The sequence below is a fragment of the Mytilus trossulus genome, chromosome 11 (genome assembly GCF_036588685.1).
Source record: "Mytilus trossulus isolate FHL-02 chromosome 11, PNRI_Mtr1.1.1.hap1, whole genome shotgun sequence".
Taxonomy (NCBI): domain Eukaryota; kingdom Metazoa; phylum Mollusca; class Bivalvia; order Mytilida; family Mytilidae; genus Mytilus; species Mytilus trossulus.
The window spans coordinates 56,207,688-56,230,614 of NC_086383.1; the positions used below are offsets into that span (position 1 = coordinate 56,207,688).

The following is a 22,927-nucleotide window of genomic DNA, read 5'->3' on the forward strand; positions in this document are numbered from 1 at the left end:
ATTGTTTATATAAATACAAGTGTGACTGGTCATTTTATTCAGTTTTGACCACTGATTCATGTGATATATATTTATTTAATATTTATTACACAACATTGTCCAGTTTATCAGACAAGTTTTGATGTCAGTTGTATTATTCCAGGAGGATGGATGGACAGCATTAATGAAGGCTGCCTGGGGAGGAAACCTGGAGATCTGTGGACTTCTCATTGATAGAAGATGTAAGATCGACACCACAACAGTATGTTATCTACTTAGTCTGATCACATTACTATTAATCTACACTAAATCATGTTGTTTATTAGACAGGTTTAATGAACAAATAGTTGTAATAATTATATAAAGTGGGATCTCATTTTACTCATATTATTGTTCTGAATCAGAAAATATAACTTTTTTCATGTTTCTTTAAAAAAATAATTTTATTAAAATGAATAATTATACTAAATCTACATGAAACCTGTTGTTAATTAGACAGTTTTAACGAACAAATATGTGTAAGAATCATATAAAGTGGGGTCTCATTTTGCTTGTTATGTTCTACTGAATCTATTGATATAATTATTCACACATTTCTTGTAAAAAAAAAAATTTTAAGATATGAGGTTTAATGGAAGATTTAACATTTCACAACAAAACATGTTTATTTATTGTTTATATACAATATAAATACGAAGTGTGACTGGTCATTGTATTCAGTTTTGACCATTGATTCATGTGATATACATTTTGTTTTTATTTATATTACAAAACATTGTCCAGTTTATCAGACAAGTTTTAATGTCAGTTGTAGGATATGTTGTATATTATTGATATTGACAACAAAGTATTGTACATTATAGTTACATGTTAGTTACATGTTATTTGGTTATATTATAGAGAGATGGATACACAGCTTTACATTTGGCTGCTGAGGAGGGACATCTACAGACCACAAGATGTCTGGTAGAACAAGGAGGTGCCAGTCCCTTGCTTACAACACATGAGGTAATATTTTATAGTAAATGCCCAGTGTTCAATTAATATATGGATCATTTAGATGATGTGTAAAATATGTTTGGTACAATATTTTTATTGTTTTTAATGTTTACCAAGATACAACAAATCAGTGATATTTCTTGCAAATTTGAGTTAAGATATTATGGACCTGTCATCATACATTACTTTAAATTCAGAAATTATTTGCGTTCATTTATTATTGGGTTTTTTTCAGGAATGGACAAAAATATGAGTTGAATTATTGCGATTTCAAAAAATTCTGCATACATGTCTAATATATTCAGATATTAGAATGTGAATTCATATTATTACGATTCTCACATAGTCGCATTATTCGCATAAATAAAAACTCACAATGATTTCTGAGTTTACATTGCTGTTTGTATAGAATTCAGTTACTGGTGAACTCAGGTGTGTAGATAACAATAAACTACATGGTTGGTCTGATGATAGCCAGCTGTTTTCTAACAGTTACTGGTGAACTCAAGTGTGTAAATAACAATAAACTACATGGTTGGTCTGATGATAGCCAGCTGTTTCATAACAGTTCCAGTGTAAATGGGTTTATTTACAATCAGGTTTTAAAACGACAAAGTGGTGTTCTGTGTCCCTCTGACAATTCTACATCATTTAGGGAAAAAAAGTTAAGACCTTTTGGCTCAGAGTCAGAATAATATATCAGAGTGTGGATCCATTTAAATTTATATTCATGTATAATCGGGCTATTTCAGCTAGCTCGCTTGAGTTAACATGTCAGTTTAAATCAAAGCTGAGAATAATAGTGTCCTGTAACATTTACAATCCTTAATATGCATTTAATATTTGCCACTGGACGTTAAGTACCAATCAACACAGAGACACTGATTAACATGAATACGTGGTATTTCCCTTTTTCACACGGAGCATACAAGTTTATTTGTTACCTCTTTTTCTGTCATATATGAAATTTTGGTCACTTTATTTTTCTCAGCAACTGCAAGTTGCAGCTTATTTAAATATATCAACTTGATGAAGTATTATAATATGACGTTCTTCAAACGCTTTGAGTACACACCTGTGGTAAAATATGAATATATCATTTGGGCTGTTCCGATTATATGGAAACGTAAACAAATGATGCTAAAATATGATATTTATTTTACATAGTAAAATTGTCACTTAAATTCATCCAAACCTATATAAATATGTTATTGTAAATTGTTTAAGCATGTCATTAATTCAGTTACTCCGTTCTTTTACGTCAATGTTAATAGTGCGTTTATTTACGGGAACAGCACATATTTGTCTTCACCTAGTGCGCTTTAATCCAAAAGAATTGCCGTATTTGTCCTATAAGAATAGTAATAATTCCTGGGGCTTGAATTTATACTGATTTTACCATGGGTTTGCCCTTAATGCCGATATTGTACCCCTCCCTGTTGTTCGTGGTAAAATATATAGCTTAAAGGGCCAACCCGTGGTAAAATCAGTATAAATTCAAGCCCCCATGAATTATTTCTTAAATAATCAGATCTGAGGGCTCACAAAAAATTAAATACTACTCAGCTGTTACTGGTGTGAAGTGATGATCAGGCCAAATAAAAATATATGTGTGGTTCCAGTAACCCGACCGACCCTAGTTTAAACCCCCCGACCCTAGAACTTTTTTTTTCATTTTTGAAAAATAAATTTCAAACGATCAAATTTTGAGGATTGTGAAATAAAATAATATAAATATATTTCTGTCATCTGAATTTCCATCAGAAGTATCTGTTATTGATAAAATGCAAGAATTCATAACAATTTGTTGTCAAAATGCAACAAAATTAATGAAAAACGTAAATGACTGTCTTTATTTTGCAACCAAACACTTTTAAAATGGCCGACTTCCGGTATTGACGTGTGTAATACTGGAAACAATTTCGGTAAACACACGATTTTTTTTCCGGATCTTGACAAACCAAAATAAAATTTAGAAAAAAATAAATAAAATTTGCCGACCTACCGACCCTATTTTTCAAAAGTATGTAACTGGAACCACACATATATCTTTATTTGGCACTCAGCTGTTACTGGTATGAAGTGATGATCAGAGCTGAGGGGTCAAAAAATAAAATAGAATACCACTCAGCTGTTACTAGTATGAAGTGATGATCAGAGCTGAAGGGTCACAAAATAGAATAAAATTCCACTCAGCTGTTACTGGTATGAAGTGATGATCATAGCTGAGGGGTCACACAATAAAATAAAATACCACCAAGCTGTTGCCGTTATAAATGTACAGTAAGATAAGTGCTACAAGAGAGATCAATTGATAAATATCAATATTTGTCACTGATTTCAGGGTTAAACTCATTATGATCTTGCAGCAATAAATGAAATACCACTCAACAGAGCTGAAGGGTCACAAAATAAAATAAAATACCACTCAGCTGGTGCTAGTGTTAGGTGATGTTCAGAGCTGAGTGAAATACCACTCGGTTGTTACTAGTATGAAGTGATGAACAGAGCTAAGTTTCTCAAAATTAATAGAATAAAACTCCACTGTTACTGGTATATAAAGGACGATCAGAGCTGAGAGGTCACGAACCAAAATAAAATACCACTGGGTTGTTTAATACTGGTATAAAGTGATGATCAGGGAGCTTATTCACGAATCATCTGTTAATGATCAGAACTAAAGGGTCACAAAATAAAATAAAATGCCACTCAGCTGTTACTGGTATAAATGTTATTCGCAAATAGATGTTACAAAATAGATCTGTTTGATAAATATAGATATATATCAAAATTTTGCACTGATTTCAGGGTCTAACTCCATATGATCTTGCAGCAGCAAAACTGAAAGAATATCCAGATAGATTTAAAAGTAACAAAGAAGTAATGGAATACTTGCAGGTACATATAACAATAATTCTTACTTTTAAACAGAATAACATGAAATCAATAGTAATTGTTGCACCATTTTATATCTTGGTCAATGTTGGATATGTCAATGTCACTTAGCATGCTTAGTGCAGTCACAATCAAATTTTTAAAATTTCAAAGTGTAAAGAGCAATGAAGACCAAATAAAGCCAAAATGAGGACACTGAAAGCAATTGTTTTACATTATTTAGTCCTGTAAATTTCTCAAATTAAAAGTAAACTCATACAGTTGACTAGGATTTGCTACAAGGTTAAAGGTATTCTTCGGACTCACACCCAACTAAAATTGTTCAGTCAAACTGGAGGAGTATACTGATATCAAGCCTGCCTTTAAAATAATTTTTTTTTGGCTTGAGTAAAAAACACTTAACACTGTCTAATGGATAAATGGGTTTTCTTACAGGCAGTGGTACTAAACACTGTCTACTGGATAAATGGGTTTTCTTACAGGCCGTGGTACTAAACACTGTCTACTGGATAAATGGGTTTTCTTACAGGCAGTGGTACTAAACACTGTCTACTGGATAAATGGGTTTTCTTACAGGCAGTGGTACTAAACACTGTCTACTGGATAAATGGGTTTTCTTACAGGCCGTGGTACTAAACACTGTCTACTGGATAAATGGGTTTTCTTACGGACAGTGGTTACTAAACACTGTCTACTGGATAAATGGGTTTTCTTACAGGCCGGGGTACTAAACACTGTCTACTGGATAAATGTTTTTTTTTGACGGGCAGTGGTACTAAACACTGTCTACTGGATAAATGGGTTTTCTTACGGACAGTGGTACTTAACACTGTCTAATGGATAAATGGGTTTTCTTACGGGCAGTGGTACTAAACACTGTCTAATGGATAAATGGGTTTTCTTTCAGGCCATGGTACTAAACACTGTCTACTGGATAAATGGGTTTTCTGACAGGTAGTGGTACTAAACACTGTCTACTGGATAAATGGGTTTTCTTACGGGTAGCGGTACTAAACACTGTCTACTGGATAAATGGGTTTTCTTATGGTCCGTGGTACTAAACACTGTCTACTGGATAAATGGGTTTTCTGACAGGTAGTGGTACTAAACACTGTCTACTGGATAAATGGGTTTTCTTACGGGTAGCGGTACTAAACACTGTCTACTGGATAAATGGGTTTTCTTACGGGTAGCGGTACTAAACACTGTCTACTGGATAAATGGGTTTTCTTTCAGGCCATGGTACTAAACACTGTCTACTGGATAAATGAGTTTTCTTACGGGCAGTGGTACTAAACACTGTCTAATGGATAAATGGGTTTTCTTACGGACAGTGGTAATAAACAATGTGTACTGGATAAAGGGGTTTTCTTACGGGTAGCTGTACTAAACATTGTCTACTGGATAAATGGGTTTTCTTACAGGCCGTGGTACTAAACACTGTCTACTGGATAAATGGGTTTTTATACGGGCAGTGGTACTAAACACTGTCTACTGGATACATGGGTTTTCTTACAATCCTTGGTACTAAAATAACGGCATAGTGATATGAGATCTGTCTTTTTAATACTACTGGATAAATTGGTTTTCTTACGGGCAGTGGTACTAAACACTAGCTAATGAGTAGATGGTACTCTTGGGTACCCTTACCACAGTGGAAATAAATACTTGTCTATTTGGTAGATGATACACTAAAGTACCCTAACCAGCAGTTATACTGAACCTTGTCCACTGGGCAGAGTGGTACCCTTACAGGAAGTGGTACTAAACACTGTCTACTGGGTAGGTGGTAGACTTGAAAACCCTTACAGGTAGTGGTACTAAACACTGTCTACTGGGTAGATGGTACACTTGAATACCCTTACAGGTAGTGGTACTAAACACTGTCTACTGGGTAGGTGGTAGACTTCAGGGGTTTATCTGGGTATTTTGGGAAAAAGGACCCTGGCCAGTTTAGGGAATATTTTAACGCGGTTTTCAATGAAATTGGGAAAAACAACCAAAATTTCGTCGTATATTGCTATCACGTTGGCGTCGTCGTCGTTGGCGTCGTCGTCGTTGTTCTGTGAATAAAGTAGTCAATACTCTCACATCTTCTTTTGCATCATGTGCTTGATAAGTGCAGTTTGTAAGAAGTTTACTGACGAGATTTTCCTGCTTGTAGTTGCCAACATCAGACTTTTGGAAGATTCTTTTTGAAATTTTTAGAGTGTCAACAAAACCAAAAATATGAGAAGAAAATTCTGAAAATAATTTGAATTCAGACATTCTATTGCAAACATTAGGAATGTCAAAATTACAGGCATTGTGTCCTACAAGTATGGGTTGAGGGACTTTCTTTAAATATTCAATAAAATCCAAAAGAGCTTCCTGTATTGGTTTTGATAAGACTGGAATACCTCTATGGAACATAGTATTTGTTCCCCTATCGTATCTTAGCATATTCACAGCAGATGCTTGTTCAGAAATTTCACAACGTGGCTGAGCAAACACTTTAAAGTCATTACCAGCTGCTATCTGCAAAATGTCACTATTTCTCCCTCTGCCAGTTATTTCTGTATCAAAAACAACATATGTAAAGGCATTTTCAGGTAGTGTTAATCTATTTGGAATTTATGTTGTTTGTGTTAGTTCTTCATCTTGATGTAATTCAGCTTCAGAGTAGGTAACACCTTCATGAATTGCCTTAGTTGCTTCTTTCCGACTTTTCAATATTTTTTTCAACAGACGTTTCCTCTTTGCTTGTAAACTAATCTGCTTCGCTTTGCTTTGCAGCAATTTTTAAGGCCATTCTGAATGTGAATTCTCCCGGTGATAATCCTACAGCCTTGTTAACCTATGAGAAAGAGACAAAACTTATTGCCACTAGCTTTATAAATCAAATATAAAGATATAGATTGTAGAGCATTTGATGAAAACGTGACTAAAGTCAATTCTTTTCCCTTATGGTCATTAAGGTAAATCATAGGTCAAATTTCCTCAGAGAGATCTTTTTTATACTTTGCCTAAATAAAGTTTTGTCTATGCTTTTTACAAAGAACTAATGAAAAGTATGGGTCCTGGGCTATTTTTCAAGATACAGGTCATACAAATTGTTCAAATGTGCTCAGATTGTTCATGAAAAAACACATTTTTTGGCATTAAAAGAAATCTATGAGAATTTTGAAATAAAATATAAGAAGATAGGTTTTTTAATATGCTTATAGAAAGTTGAAAGAAAAAATGTTGTCACCAAACTTGTTTTATTGCTACAAGTAAGATACTAAATTACTCTTTCAGTCCATTTTTAAAAAAAAATAGTAAAAGATTTATCTCCCCTTAAACGGCCAAGCTGAAAAAATTAATCTAAAAACACCAATATTTTGTATTTATTTGAACATTTTGAATAATGCAATATATCACCAGGTTTTCTTTCTATAAATCAACAGTCTAACCTATAAATTCCCAATCTGTCTCCAAATTAGCAGATTTATTCCATGTATCTACATCTAAAATTCCAATTAAGGGGGGGGGGGGGTAAAATATATGCAAAACCTGGACCTGAGTTGATTGGTAACATAGAACAGCAAATAATACATCTATATCCAGGACAGTATGATGATAGTGGACTTATGATGAAAATATTCATGTTGTAAGTGTCATACTAACATATAAAGTAATAGTACACAAGAAGACAGACCTCCAGACTACTCAGGCGGATACACAGCAAATACAAGTTTAAAGCCTTTTGTTAGACTCAGCCAGGGATCTAATCCCAAACCTTCATCATTGGAAAGCCTTTGACTTAGATAAGATTTCTACTTGGTTTTGTTGAAAAGTAACAGTTTGTATCAAGTTAATTAAATAATGTTCACAAATGTAGCACAACAATATGAACCAAGTTTTCTGTGAAATTTTAATATCCATATATATATCTTTGTCTCTGTCATTAACTACACAGCGGCATATTGTTTCCTTTGTTTTTACTTAGGTCATGTGAAGCCTGCAAGACTGTACAGCTTGCAATAATTCTATACTCAAAATGTAGTTGAATTAATGCTTTTAACATGTGAAATACAGACCAAATTACAAAAACTTAACAATAACCAAAGAATCATAAAAATGAAATCAAGGTCAGATGAAACAAAGCCAGACAGACATGTACACCTTACAATCATTCCACATACCAGGTTTAATCTGCCTGCCTATCTATCACTTATAGTTCTATCCAACACAAACCTTTTCTAAATACTTGTGACCCTCGTTCTTCTGCAGAACAGATGCTGAAATTCTCCCTGTCAGAGATTTGCTTGATCCAAATGACCTGTAAATATTAAAGTTAAAGGTCCCATTTATAATGCAGTTGAACTAGTATTTTTTGTATGAAAAATTAAATGCAAAACAACATGTTTACAATGAACAATGAGGCAAGTGTTGACAGAATATATGATTGGTTTGATGTATTTATTATTAAGTGGCTGATTAAATGCATATTAAGGATAAAAATATTCCAAAAATTTGTTGCTTATTTAGGGAATCAATGAAGCGTGACTGGATGGGGCCCCTTTTAGGCAGTCATTGGCAGTGATATTGTTGGCTTTTTTCAAAACTACCTCTACCCTTTTTTATTGGGAAAATATGCGTCATTTTCATCAAATTGGGAAATTTAAAATAAACCATAAAACTGAAACTTCAATTTACAGACCCATTTTCAAGAGTCAAACCCTGCTTTAAAATAAAACCCCATTTTGTCAGTAAATTAATGATACATAAATATATCCTCAAATGTGCACATAATCATACAGAAATTTTAGGCAAGAAAATCGATCAAATGGGTGTTTTTCAGTTTGTATTTATGCACAATTACTACTGAGACTGCAGTGTTTGGTGAAAAAGTTGTCTTTTTGGGAAAAATTTAAGCCATATTTTTTTCAAATTGGGATTATTCTCCAGGGGGAAAAGCCTTTATTCTCCACTTATTTAAGGCAAACAATATCACTGATTGGGCCCCCACTTATAAAAATTTCTGGATCCGCCAGTGATAGTTGTTGATTTGTATGTTATTTTGATCTCTTGTGGAGAGTTGTTTTATTGGCAATCATACCCCATCTTCTTTTTTATATCATATAAATTCTTATTCATTATGATTATGAACAGATATTTTAGGCCACACCAATTTAATTTCTTGTTCTACGGATTTGTGGACTCCAAAACTTGGGGCGAGCGAGCGATTTGAAAATTTAAATAAAAAAATATTTATTTTGCAAATTCTTGAGGCGAAGCTTGAAAAGTAAAGGCGAGCGATTATAATTTTTTTTTGTAAACATAAAATAGTAGGTTTCTACAATATTAAAACTTGATTTATCACTTGTACTTTGTTATTTCTTTAATTTCTGAAGTATTTTTTCCCTGTTCACCAAGAAATAATTAAATCTGGTCTATATATGTGTGACTGACAATGAGACAATTCTCCATCTAAGTCATATTCAGTTTGGGGGCAACCCCTTAATGTTATAAATATCCCTTTTTTCATGTTTTATGAGTGATCAATATAAGTTATAATATATTTTTTGTACAAAAGGGCTCATATTTTCTCAAAGAACTATACATCTATCTCGTATTAAATGGTCAAAACATGTCCAAGAATTTTGTAATATTCCTGGACTTTAACCATGTTAACACATTTACTTTAACAGTTTAATATTATTCAAAATAAGTGGACCCCTCTTTTAGAAAAAAGTTGTTTAAAATATGATGTAACTCTCCTCTTTTTGAGTACAAAATTCTAAGTTTTCAAAGGTTTTGAATAGAAGAACTATACAAATCCTTGGTATTTCTATTTTCTTTTCTACATCAGTAAAATGACCCCTTGTCTGAGGGAAGATTGTTCTTAACCTGATAATAACAAACACAGGTAAAAGTACGACCTTTTATATGAGGCTTTGATACAGACCAAACAACAAGCTATACAGGGCCCCAAAATTATTAGCGTACACAATTCAAACAGGAAAACCAACGATCTAATTTATATATCCAAACGGGAAAATACCAATGAACAACATTAATCAGGACAGGTGCATAAAAACATATGTATTGTTCTTTACCGGTATATATTTCCGCTTTTATAAATTTATATCGAAGCACTCCTTCTTTGGATAAATAGGTTTCATGCTGAAACAAATATTCTCACAGATATTTAAGAAGTGTGGTGGTGTGCTTTATGTTTAAAATCGTTATATACAGGTTAGACTGTGATTTTAAAAACAAATGTTGATATATTTTTATAATAATTACAAAAAAATGGTGCGGGAAATGGACATGATTACATTTCCGGATGTGGGAAGTGGAAATATAAAAAAAATTAAAAAAAATCTGTTTTGAGAAAAATAGGTGCGGGCGGGTCCGTCGAACAAGGAATCAAATTGGTGTGGCCTTACTTGTTTTTTTGGAGCTTTTGTTGAAACTATGAAATTAAAATTCTAATTTGCTTGGGTTGATCCTAAGTTGGTCAAGCAGGCAGCTCTATCTTTTTGGCTGTTTACAATGGTTTTTAGATCTGTCTGAAGACTTGGACATGTGAGAGGCTCACCCTGTGGTAGACTGCGGTACCTATAAAATTGATTGTTTAAATGTTAAGGATAAAAATCACAACCCAAAACAACTTTTTAGACAAAAAAAAATAATCAAATAATCAGTTGTACAATACATGTACAAAGCATTATCATAACTCAAGTATCTGACTTCTGTGTTTATTGGCCAAGAATCTCGACATATATTTTTGTATTCTTGTTTTATATTTACCTATATATACACATTTTTTTATTAACATATTGGTATCAACTAACAACTTTTTATACTTGAATATGTTGCACAATAGGACACCTTATTGTTATTGAACTTGTTGTATGTAATCTGTATAAGAAAATTACAGACTTTAAACAGATTTTAAGAACTTTTCCCAGGCATCGCATCTAATTTTCCCCTGTTCTTTGGGGGGTTAACGCTGCAAAGACTTTACAAGGCATCATTGTTAAGAGGTTAAAGCTGCAAACCAATTTTAAAGATATCCAGTTCAGTAGTAGATTAACTGCTTAATATTTACAATAGTATTAGTAGCATTAAACTATTTTAAATTAAAAAAAAAAATTCTTAAAGTACTATGTACTATTCCTGAAATGAGAAGGATTCTTCTGATAACTGCACCAGGTAGCATCTTCACTGGCACAAAGCGAGTGGTCACCATATAAATGTGGAACTATAATATCCAGTGATTTTCTAAGACTCTGGCTCTTTTGTCTGGCATTCTTGAATGGCGTACATGAAGCATCTCCCAATGTAAGATATTACATTTGGTTGTTTTAGTACTTTATATTTGTGGCTAAGCTTATATAGTTTTGATGTGATGCCTTTTTTAGTGTGGTTACTGTCATCTTTCTTCTCAATGGAAGGGAAAACAGCTTTCAGTCGAGAAGTTGTGGTCGAGTCATTATCACCATGGATGACATCTATTGAACATCCAGTTTCCTCTAACTCTCTGGCCATTGATATTGCCATGTCAGGCTCCATTGCCTTACTAGAACCATCCCAGTTTTTTGAACATTCATGTACAGGTATAGTGTGGTTTTTGCTCTGATGTAGGGCACATATCTGGCAAGATTTACTTCTGAGAGAGAACTGCAGTTCCTTTCCTGTTTCTTTCCCAATTAATGATGCATGGCCTGAAATTATGGACGTTATTTTTACATAAAATGATTCCAAACAGGTAAATTACCATGAAGGCAGAGGTTAAAAGAGTTATGCCTCTTGTAAATATTAATTACATGTAAAATTGCATGTGCACAATTTTTACCAGATTTTTATGACATTTATATCATTGTTTTTTATCAGCAATGTTTAGGACAAATTAGAAAATCAGTGTAGATCAATTATTTTTAAAAGAGTTATGTCCCTTGAAAATATCAATTATATTGAAAAATGTATTGTAACCATTCCAAATCATTCCAAATGCTTACATTTCTATAAGATAATAATACTATAAGATAATTATACATTTGTACATGCAATATGAAAAGTTTAAAATAACTAAAAATTTAATTTATTTTTTGATTATTGATCTTGGAGTAAGTTTAAGTTGGACAGAAAAAAAATGTACAACATAAGGGACACTGACACTTTGTTCTTTTATTTTTTCTTATTCATTGTTTTTGTACATAAATCAGGCCATTAGTTTTCTCGTTTAAATTGTTTTCCATTTGTCATTTCACTGCCCTTTAGAGCTAGCTTTGCAATATTGGTTTTCCTCATTGTTCAAGACCACATGGTTGGACATATAGTTGTTAATATCTAAATGTTTTGGTTTATAGGGAAGAGATGTCTAAATTTAGCAATCATACCACATCTTTCTTATTTTCATACAGTAAAAATAAACAGAAAAGTTCTCACCTGTATTACTATTATAATTCCATCCTGTACCCCTTTTCTGCCACCCACCGTCAAAGCTTACTTCCATCTTTAAAAAAAATAGATACATATCTTAAATACATGTACTGAAGAATTTATGTTAGGCAAGAAGTAAAATTAGAATTGTTTGATGTTGCCTAACCAACCATCTATAAAGCAGTCTTCCTGTATTATAAAAAGTTGTTTTTACAGAAGCAGATTTTGGCAACAGATTATAAAATATTTTCCCTTTGATGAAAATGATGGAATACATAGTTACTTTCCAAAATATTGTTCCTGATCAATATCCAGCCAGTCCTGAATCAGCCCCTTATTAAGAAATTTTCGGTGTTTATATATAAATGCAATTGTAGTGAGTTAGTGTGCACTTTTCGATAATCACTATTTTCCAGGAAGTAACCGGTCCATGAGTTTTCTTTGCTACAAAACAGGAGAAAAGCTCAGCAATTAGCCTTGCTTTTCGTCATGTTTTTGAAGCTCATAAAAAATAAATCTTATATTTTCCAACAATGTACATATTGTATATTTATTCATGATAATTAATATTAAAATAATCATTTGGAATTTTAAGTTTTTTACCTTTTCATTTCCATTTTCAATTTCTCCCTTTTGGGCCTCAAGACAAGATTTTTTTGGCTACAGTCTCCAGAGTTGTATCAATCTTTTGTTCCCTTCTCTTAAGAGTGGACGGCACAACTGGTGGTAAATTTAAAGCTGCAAGCAAGTTGTTAATCTGTACTGGGCCCATGCCTGTGTATACCATGGCTACAATATTTTGCATACATATTAATTTTAAAGAACAATTGCTTCCAAGAACAGTCGTCATTAATTGCATCAACACTGAACAGAAATATCAATTCATTATTAAAATCATGATTGTCAAATTGACATATATTTATTCCGTATTAATTTTCATGCAAGCTAAAGGAAAAGTTGAAAATGTATATATAGTATTGGATGAACGAAATTTTAGTCATTTAGCTTTATAATAAGTCACTTAAACTTTAATCTCTTTTTTAATTACATAAGGAAGAAATCAAATTAGGGACTGCCTGACCCAACACCACTTTTTTCCAATAATGTAAAATCTCATTTTGGGGCGAAATTTGATGGGCATAAAATTAACATCAGTCATCATGGTAATATTCTTTTCTTTTGTCTTATATAAATCATTCTAAGGTAGACAGAAAATGAGAAAATAATAAATTTTAAAGCAGCAAAATTTAATCTTTAACCTTATAGTATTGGATTCAAACTTTAACTGGTCATGATAAATCTTTACCAAATATCAAATTAATATCTATGTAGATCTTCCCACTGCATCAGCTTGTCTTGCAAAACAGGCGTTGGACTTCAGACAATCGCTGAAATGCAGTTGTAAGGGGAAAAGAGGAGGGGGGGTATTATTTTTTTAAATGGTTTAAAAATAACAAAACAGTGTCAGATAATTGATTTCTTCCTATTGAAATCAGAGTGATTTTAATACCCCCACCCAGGGTTTGAAATTAGCAAGAGACCACACGCCAATGGCCCCTAAAATTTGATGTGGGCTATAAAAATTTCAGCTTTCTTGGGTATTGGGTCCGTTCGCCCTAATAACATGTTCCCCCTGGGATTGTTCTTCCATAGCGTCCATCGCCCTACTAAAATAAATTTAATATTCAGTGCATTGAAGTTTAATTAAACTTATTCAGACAGATTCAGTCTATTGCTTGTTTAGGATCAGTAATTGCTCAATAATTCGGACCACTGATTATTGTGATCCTTGTCTTTTCAGTTGATGGATTTATAATAAAAACAAACGTTTTGTTTTGTTTCGATAAAGTATTCAGCTTGAAATTAATGAAAACAATGATGTACGAAATGTAAATCACGAAACGGATTTATAAGTTCATTTATTATTTTACTATGAGACTAGTCTCAGTTATACTGCATGCATTTGTGATTTAATGAATACAGTTTTTTTACCAACTCGTACCCATGCTTTATTTAATATTATTTATCATGTTAATATGCATAGTTATTGTAACTTTCTTTCATATATCATTATTTAACAATATATAAATAAAAAACACATTTTATTGTTAAAACATTTTTCTACTAACATGGAAAAAAAGACGTGTATGGATCTACAAAATAATAAAATATGCACCTCAGGGTGTACTTGGATACCTCTGGGTGTTAGAATATCCTTATCTACGGATATGAACCTAGGTACGACTTAGTAGAAGTACGAGCTGGTAAAAATAGGGTACAAGTTGGTTGAGTACGAGTTGTCGAAAGTACGAGTTGACATGTATCCGTTATTTTGTTTACAAAAAGCATTATGAAGACAAATGCATTGTATTTCAGTCTGCTACTCTGCATCAATCAAAGGAAAAATTATAAATTGATTATGGCATATAAATATTCTGTCAATTTTTCAACAAATTTTAACATAGTTTGTTCAAATACTTAAAATCATGCAACTAGACTGAGACTACTACTGTAGTAGTCTCAGGACTAGACAACAATTAGAAGAAAAAACAAAAAAACAGGGCGAATATACCCTGAGCAAACAGGTATCAGGGCGAACAGGTACTAGGGCGAACGTAAATCAGTGAGAATGGACCCAGATTCCATTTCTTATATAGGAATATATATTTGGCATACACAATTTAACCTGTGGACTACAGCTGCCAGTCTTCAGTTCAATCCCTGCCCAACCCACCCATACATTTGTAGATTATATAGTTAATATACGACCGCAAAAATTTTAATTTTTCGTCGTATATTGCTATCACGTAGGCGTCGTCGCCGTCGTGCGAATACTTTTAGTTTTCGCACTCTAACTTTAGCAAAAGTGAATAGAAATCTATGAAATTTTAACACAAGGTTTATGACCACAAAAGGAAGGTTGGGATTGATTTTGGGAGTTTTGATCCCAACATTTTAGGAATTAGTGGCCAAAAAAGGCCCAAATAAGCATTTTCTTGGTTTTCGCACAATAACTTAAGTTTAAGTAAATAGAAATCTATGAAATTTTGACACAAGGTTTATGACCATAAAAGGAAGATTGGGATTGATTTTGGGAGTTTTGGTTCTAACAGTTTATGAATTAGAGGCCAAAAAAGGGCCCAAATAAGCATTATTCTTGGTTTTTGCACAATAACTTTAGTTTAAGTAAATAGAAAACTATGAAATTCAAACACAAGGTTTATGACCACAAAAGGAAGGTTGGTATTGATTTGGGGAGTTGAGATCCCAACAGTTTAGGAATTTGGGGCCAAAAAGGGGCCCAAATAAGCATTTTTCTTGGTTTTCACATTATAACTTTAGTATAAGTGAATAGAAATCTATGAAATTTAAACACAAGGTTTATGACCATAAAAGGAAGGTTGGTATTGATTTTGGGAGTTTTGGTCCCAACAGTTTAGGAATTTGGGGCCCAAAGGGTCCAAAATTAAACTTTGTTTGATTTCATCAAAAATTGAATAATTAGGGTTCTTTGATATGCCGAATCTAACTGTGTATGTAGATTCTTAATTTTTTGTCCCGTTTTCAAATTGGTTTACATTAAGGTCCAAAGGGTCCAAACTTAAACTTTGTTTGATTTTGACAAAAATTGAATCCTTGGGGTTCTTTGATATGCTGAATCTAAAAATGTACTTAGATTTTTAGTTATTAGCCCAGTTTTCAAGTTGGTCCAAATCGGGGTCCAAAATTAAACTTTGTTTGATTTCATCAAAAATTGAATAAATGGGGTTCTTTGATCTGCCAAATCTAACTGTGTATGTAGATTCTTAATTTTTGGTCCAGTTTTCAAATTGGTCTACATTAAGGTCCAAAGGATCCAAAATTAAACTAAGTTTGATTTTAACAAAAATTAAGTTCTTGGGCTTCTTTGATATGCTTTATCTAAACATGTACTTTGATTTTTGATTATGGGCCCAGTTTTCAAGTTGGTCCAAATCAGGATTCAAAATTATCATATTAAGTATTGTGCAATAGCAAGAAATTTTCAATTGCACAGTATTGCACAATAGCAAGAAATATCTAATTGCACAATATTGTGCAATAGCAATTAATTTTCAATTGGAGTTATCTTTCTTTGTGTAGAATAGTAGTTGAATCAACTTTAATCATTGTTTTATACAATATACAATGTATTTTCATTTTTGCTACCAACTGATAAATTAAAACAATCTTTACCATTCAGTGATAACAAGCCATTTTATTACATTTTAATATTGTATGATGTATTTGAATGAGCAGTTATTGTTGCAAACTTCATTAGAAATTTGAATTGAGATCAGTACATTATAACTTTAGTATAAGTGAATAGAAATCTATGAAATTTAAACACAAGGTTTATGACCATAAAAGGAAGGTTGGTATTGATTTTGGGAGTTTTGGTCCCAACAGTTTAGGAATTTGGGGCCCAAAGGGTCCAAAATTAAACTTTGTTTGATTTCATCAAAAATTGAATAATTGTGGTTCTTTAATATGCCGAATCTAACTGTGTATGTAGATTCTTAATTTTTGGTCCCGTTTTCAAATTGGTTTACATTAGGTCTTAAGGGTCCAAACTTAAACTTTGTTTGATTTTGACAAAAATTGAAATCTTGGGGTTCTTTGATATGCTATTTTTAATTATTGGCCCAGTTTTCAAGTTGGTCCAAATCGGGGTCCAAAATTAAACTTTGTTTGATTTCATCAAAAATTCAATAAATGGGGTTCTTTAATTTGATATGCCAAATCTAACTGTGTATGTAGATTCTTAATTTTTGGTCCAGTTTTCAAATTGGTCTACATTAAGGTCCAAAGGGTCCAAAATCATAATGTGACATAAACCTATGTTGTGTCAACTTTTTAATCACAATCCACATTTATAGCTGTATCAAACTTAAAAGTTGTGTCCATACTTGTCCCATCTGTTCAGGGTTCTACAACTGCGGTCGTATAATGCTGCGCCCTGCGAAGCAACTGGTTCCCTTTCATTTCATTTTTTTTCATTGTAATTCCCTAGTGCTAATATTGAATTGATGTCAAATGTTCCTTTGTTTCTCTTTCCTGTTTTAACGTCGTTTAATGAACTACACACACTGTTCTGACACTGTATAAAAAGTATGCTGCCTAAACCATATCGTCTTTCACTCTCGATGTCGGTCAGGTGTAGTCAAGCATCACATGAGGTGCAAAACATCTGTTGGGCTAAGGCTTGAAGCTCGACTACCCGTCTACCTGTCTTCCAGTCATCATTAAGAGATGGGTCAATGGTGCAGCTTGCACCAAGTTCAAGATCTGAGTCTGAGAAAACTGGATAGGTGTTGGCATGCACATAGTTGTGATCTTCTGTAATGGGCTCATCAACAGGATGACTTACTGATATATTTCTTTTGGACTCTTGAGCTTTGAATTGCTTAACAAATGACTTTTTCGATTGAAATTTTCCTGTTTTACTTCTCAACATTTTGCAGACGATTAGTAGAGTGTTTGCAAATTAAGTATGCATTGACAAGGTAAATTTCACTGATTTCAAACGCTCGAGTGAATCAGCGTTATTTCACGATTTGAATACGAGTTGTCTCCCTGTGAACGCAAACCTTACCTTAATTGTAGACAAATCCTTAATATTTTTAATGACCCAAAAAGAAGCAAGTACTTAATCGTAATGATCACTTTTAATTAACTTAACCATTTAGTATAGATAGACACTGTCATGTAAGTAGAAGGTTAAGTCTTAAAAAAGCAATAAGAATCATAATTGAATTTACCACAATGTATGATAGGAATGAGAATTCAGAGATTAAATCAGTCCTTATGTTTTAATTTAATTTGTAAGGTGCAATTATGTAGGAAAGCTTTACTTGTTTTCATAACTTAACCCTATTTTTTTTTATTTTAAGAGGCTTTCACTGTAATATTCAATTCATTTATTGTATAGAAATTCCGTGATATATCAGAATCCATTTTGACCAAACTCACCCAGTTGAATAGAGATGACTTCCAGGATCTTGTAGCTCTAGGAACATTTTCTTCCTACGAAAACAGGGTGTTTTTGGCTGGTCCTTGCAACAGTGGGAAATCTTCGCTAGCAAGTATTTTAATTGACGAGGCAATTCCAAAGACATGGTATTCAACAGATGGACTAGTTATTCATTTTGGTAGAAATGGCATAGACTTACAACACAGAAAAATGATTCCATTGAAAAAAGGTACATGATATATTTTTGTTTTATGTGGAAACCATTTTAGCATGATTATTAGTCCCTTAATGACGAAGTCTAAGGGACTGTAGGTTTGCACTCTGTCTGTCTGCCTGTCTGTCTGTCTGTCCATCCGTCAGTCCGGCCAACCAGTTTTCTTTAAATTATATCTTCATGCTTGAAGATATTGATTTGATAATTGACTAAATTGCGATTTTCATTTTTGCGATATTGAGAACAATTCTGTTAAATTCATATAATTTAATTTTGGTTGTAACGCGTCTTCTGATTTATTGACAGTGTTTCGTCTATCAGCTCATAGACACAATTTGATCATGTGACGATGACGTTATCAAAGTTGTTTAATGATTTACTCCGGTTTAAAATGGAATTAAATAAATTATAAGTAATGACTATAATTTTTTTTTCTGTCTATTAGAAATGTGGTGCACACTTTGAAATAACCCACTATGTTATTTCTACATAGACAGAAAAAATCTTACAGTCATTCTTAAAAAAAATCAAAATGCGAGTTTTAAGTTATTGCGAATATAAAACTTATGCATTTTTATCAATAATAAAGACATCGTGGTAATCAGTTTTCTGCTTTTTGTTTCATCATGCTTGAAATATATTGATTTAACATTTGATATATAGTTCATTGACAAATTACAGATCAAGTTCAAATTTTGTTCGATTCGGATGATTTGTTTTTTCGCAGTATATGGTTCTTGAACATAGAAAATCACGTATATAATTCCATTATTTGTTATGCTTGAAGATATTGATTTGATAATTGGTATATAGTTAACACCATGATAAATTAAAGATCAAGTTAGCGTTTGTTCCAGTACAATGAATTTTTAATCGGTAGGGGACTATGAATTACCATGCAATACACCCAGAATGCTTGTCCATTGACATAATTTATTTCGTCAGTGTATTTAAAGCATTTTTGCTACTTTTAGTTGATTGATTATCAATGTTATAGTTCATATTTGATTACAGTCAGCTAGAGGTCAAGTATTGAATTTAGCCTGTTCTATAAATAAGGTTTTCTAACCTTAAAGGATCTGTCCTGTTTCTTTAATGACTATTCAATTTAATAGTTTACTATCCACTTACAGTTATCTTTTTATTTATCATCTGACGTCCCTTCTATTGGTGTTTCAGATGATGAATTTTAATACGGACTTCAAAACAGAATGTTCAATGTTTGAAAGCACTGTGTTTACCATTTGTTTTTTTAAACTTTATTAGGTAGTGGTGATATTTTAACAAAACTTCTACTTGGAAATCCTGAATTAAAAGAACAACAAAGACGTTCTGTTGAATCCCAAATAGATAAGAATGTTGATAAAAATATAGATAAAGTCCCAGGTGATCCTAAATCAAATCTTACAACAAATGAATCTAAGTTAAATCCATCTAACATGGAAAACTTTCCGCCAAAACAGCAACGACAAAAAACCAGAGCAACATCTGAAATGTCCTTTTCTGGTAGACAACAACAATTTCCTACTCAAACCTCTCAGAAGACTTTACAAGACCTCCAGGAACAGCCAATTCATACTGCTCATTCCATACAAGATGATTTATTGGAGAAGATTAAGGAAGGAACTTATATCATGAAAATAGCACCTTCGGATTTGGTCGATTTCGGTGGGCAAAGATCGTTTGATATGACTCATCAGTTATTTATCCAGCACAGGGGGACGTTCATTCTGATGTTTGATGGACGTTTGGGCCTTTATACAGAATTGGAAGAATACCCACAAGGAGATGTTACAGCTGCATGTGAGTGGTTTCTTTTTATATACCATTGCATTTTGAATACTTTTATTCATAACAAAATATATCAATGTATTTTGTAAAAAAAATGATATACTTTGGTGTAGGAATGACACACTGCTCATATTTCTACTCGGATATGGATGTCAACCTAACTTTCCTTTAATTCCTTTAAGTCCTATAACTCAAATATTTTAAAGTTCCTCTTTTTTGTTTTACTTGTAAAAGAAAAATAGAAATAGGATTAAGCATTTGCAAAACAGAGAATTGTGGCGATGATGGCACATGTCAGTTGGTTTCTTATTGAATTTATTGATCATGTTGATACCTCGTCTATTATATGTTTCTAACTGGTCATAATCGTCTGTCATTAAAGAAGATTGAATATATTGGTTTCTGTTTATAAGTTGTTGTAGTATATTTATTTCTATTTTATATTTATATGTTGTTTGATGTTTTTTCCCACTTTCTTTTTGGAATTGTGGAGAAATGTTTATTCCTTCTTTCTGTTTTTTATTGCTGTGTAATGTTTTTGTTCCATTTTCTGTTTATGGGTTGTTTTGTATGGGTTTTTTTCCACTTTCTGTGTTTGAGTAGTCGTGTAATGTTTTTCCCAATTTCTGTCTTTGAGTTGTTGAGAAATGTTTCTTTTTCCTACTTTTTTGAGTTGTTGAGTATTGTTTATACCTATTTCCTGTTTTTGAGTTGTGGTGATATGGTTTTTTTCCATTTTCTGTTTATGAGTTGTTGAGTGATTATTATTCATATTTTCTGTTTATCTTTTATCCTTATTAACTTAATTGAGGCTTAGTTATAAAACGATATTTGATTATTTTTAAGAACAAGATAATAGTAAGTCATCAATTGTAAACTTTTCTAAACCTAGACTCATTTATACATCCCGCTAATTTAGGTTTAGACGTTACTGACACTACAGCTGATGATGTACTAGGTCAGCTAGTATTTTGAGTTTAACAAAAAATAGAACTTTTTACACCTGAAAAATGTAAAACTTATTCAATCAAATTACTAAAAAAAATGGAGAATAAAAATGGCGACTACAACCCGACCCTACATTAGACAACAGCCGAAGGCCACCAATGGGTCTTTGATGCAGCGAGAAACTCTTCAACTGGTCCCTAAACAAATATGCATACTAGTTTAGTGATAATGGACGTCATACTAAACTTCAAATTATACACAAAGGTTGACTTTGTATGATGAAGTTATCTTTAGGTATGATTTTTAAAAATGTAACACATCTTTTAACTATAGTTCCCTGACCAATTGGCAGTGTTTTCCCAACGTTAAATATGATGATACAGCAGATTGTTTTGTGTAGTGATACTTACCGTATTTTCTGTAAGATAATGAATTGATATCTAACACCGTAATTATGGTTTATATTATTTCTCACTTGTTATTTTTGCAGCCATTCTTGTGCATTGGATTAACTCTATATTGACTTACTGTACAAAAAGTGATGACAAAATGCCACGAATTGTGTTTGCTGCTACCCATAGTGATAGCTTCTCTGAGGTATGTGTAACTTAGCAAACATTCTACCACTATTCTCTGGGGGAAAATCTCATGATCAACTGTACCACATCTTCTTGATATTATTTTGAACCCAATTAAATGTTAAACCAATAATAGAAAAGAAAGGATATGAGGTATGTTTTTATGAATAAAAATCAGTACATGCAAAGCAAAACACAAAATGCAAAGTACAGCATAAACAGCGGAAATGATGAAGGTATGCTTTGTAAGATGTAAAACCTTGCGGGTCCATTAAAATAAACTTATCCGAAAGAAGTACATATTCAAAACAAAATGCTTCCTATGCATAGGTGTTAATATCTATGTACACTATATTTTGGTAATTTATATATAAATGAAAGGTGAAGGACTAGAGATCCTTGAAGAACATTTTTTTACAAAATCAGTTCATGCAAATTAAAAACACAAACATAACAGTCTTGTATTGCTGCTCTTCATCTCAAAGTCACAAGTGTAAACACAATCGATGTAAATAATCTTTGTGAATACCATTATTAGATATATGTAAAAACAATTACAGATGATCGCTGTTTACATATTGCAAGATAATTTGAAAATTCAAGCAAACCTTCATTTATTATGAATAGACTTCAACTTATATTTATGTTTAATAGGATAGTCATACATTTTCGTTAAGCCTCATCTGTCATTTGATTAATTTGGTTTCAATGTGTCATTAATACAGCTTTAACTATTTCACAAAACAAGGCAATACAAACTGCAGAGTTGATTTCAAGTCTCAACAATTTTGAATAGTATGGGCTTCCCTTGCAGAAATAAATCCTGACATTTTTTTTAATCAGGATATCTCAAGATTATCCTGGGATATCCTGAAAATATCCTGTAAAGCATTTAGCCCTTTTTCTAGGGAAAAAATCATGGGAGAATGTCAGGAAATGTCAGGACTTTCAAATCAAGCAGCTTTAAACTAGGGGAATTCTCAGGATATCTCAAGACTTTAAAAAATAAATATAATATAGACCAGGATATGTCAGGACTTTTCCTTCAACATTCATCCAACTTTCAGATACTTTACAAATTCTTTCTGAATGCAAAAAAAAATTAAAGTCCTGGAT

The 22,927-nt window shown here is 32.4% G+C and overlaps 1 protein-coding gene and 1 pseudogene across 1 annotated transcript in view; one reads left to right on the forward strand and one right to left on the reverse strand.

The window, feature by feature from the left end:
* LOC134690183 (uncharacterized) overlaps positions 1 to 22,927 on the forward strand; it is a 63,116-nt gene that overhangs the window by 1,625 nt on the left and 38,564 nt on the right. Inside the window, exons 4-9 of the mRNA XM_063550160.1 lie at positions 143 to 241; positions 880 to 987; positions 3,787 to 3,876; positions 18,239 to 18,509; positions 19,761 to 20,297; positions 21,724 to 21,830. Coding sequence (XP_063406230.1) covers positions 143 to 241; positions 880 to 987; positions 3,787 to 3,876; positions 18,239 to 18,509; positions 19,761 to 20,297; positions 21,724 to 21,830 — 1,212 coding nt within the window. The remainder of the gene's footprint in view (positions 1 to 142; positions 242 to 879; positions 988 to 3,786; positions 3,877 to 18,238; positions 18,510 to 19,760; positions 20,298 to 21,723; positions 21,831 to 22,927) is intronic.
* Positions 5,072 to 17,764, reverse strand: LOC134691513 (uncharacterized; annotated as a pseudogene).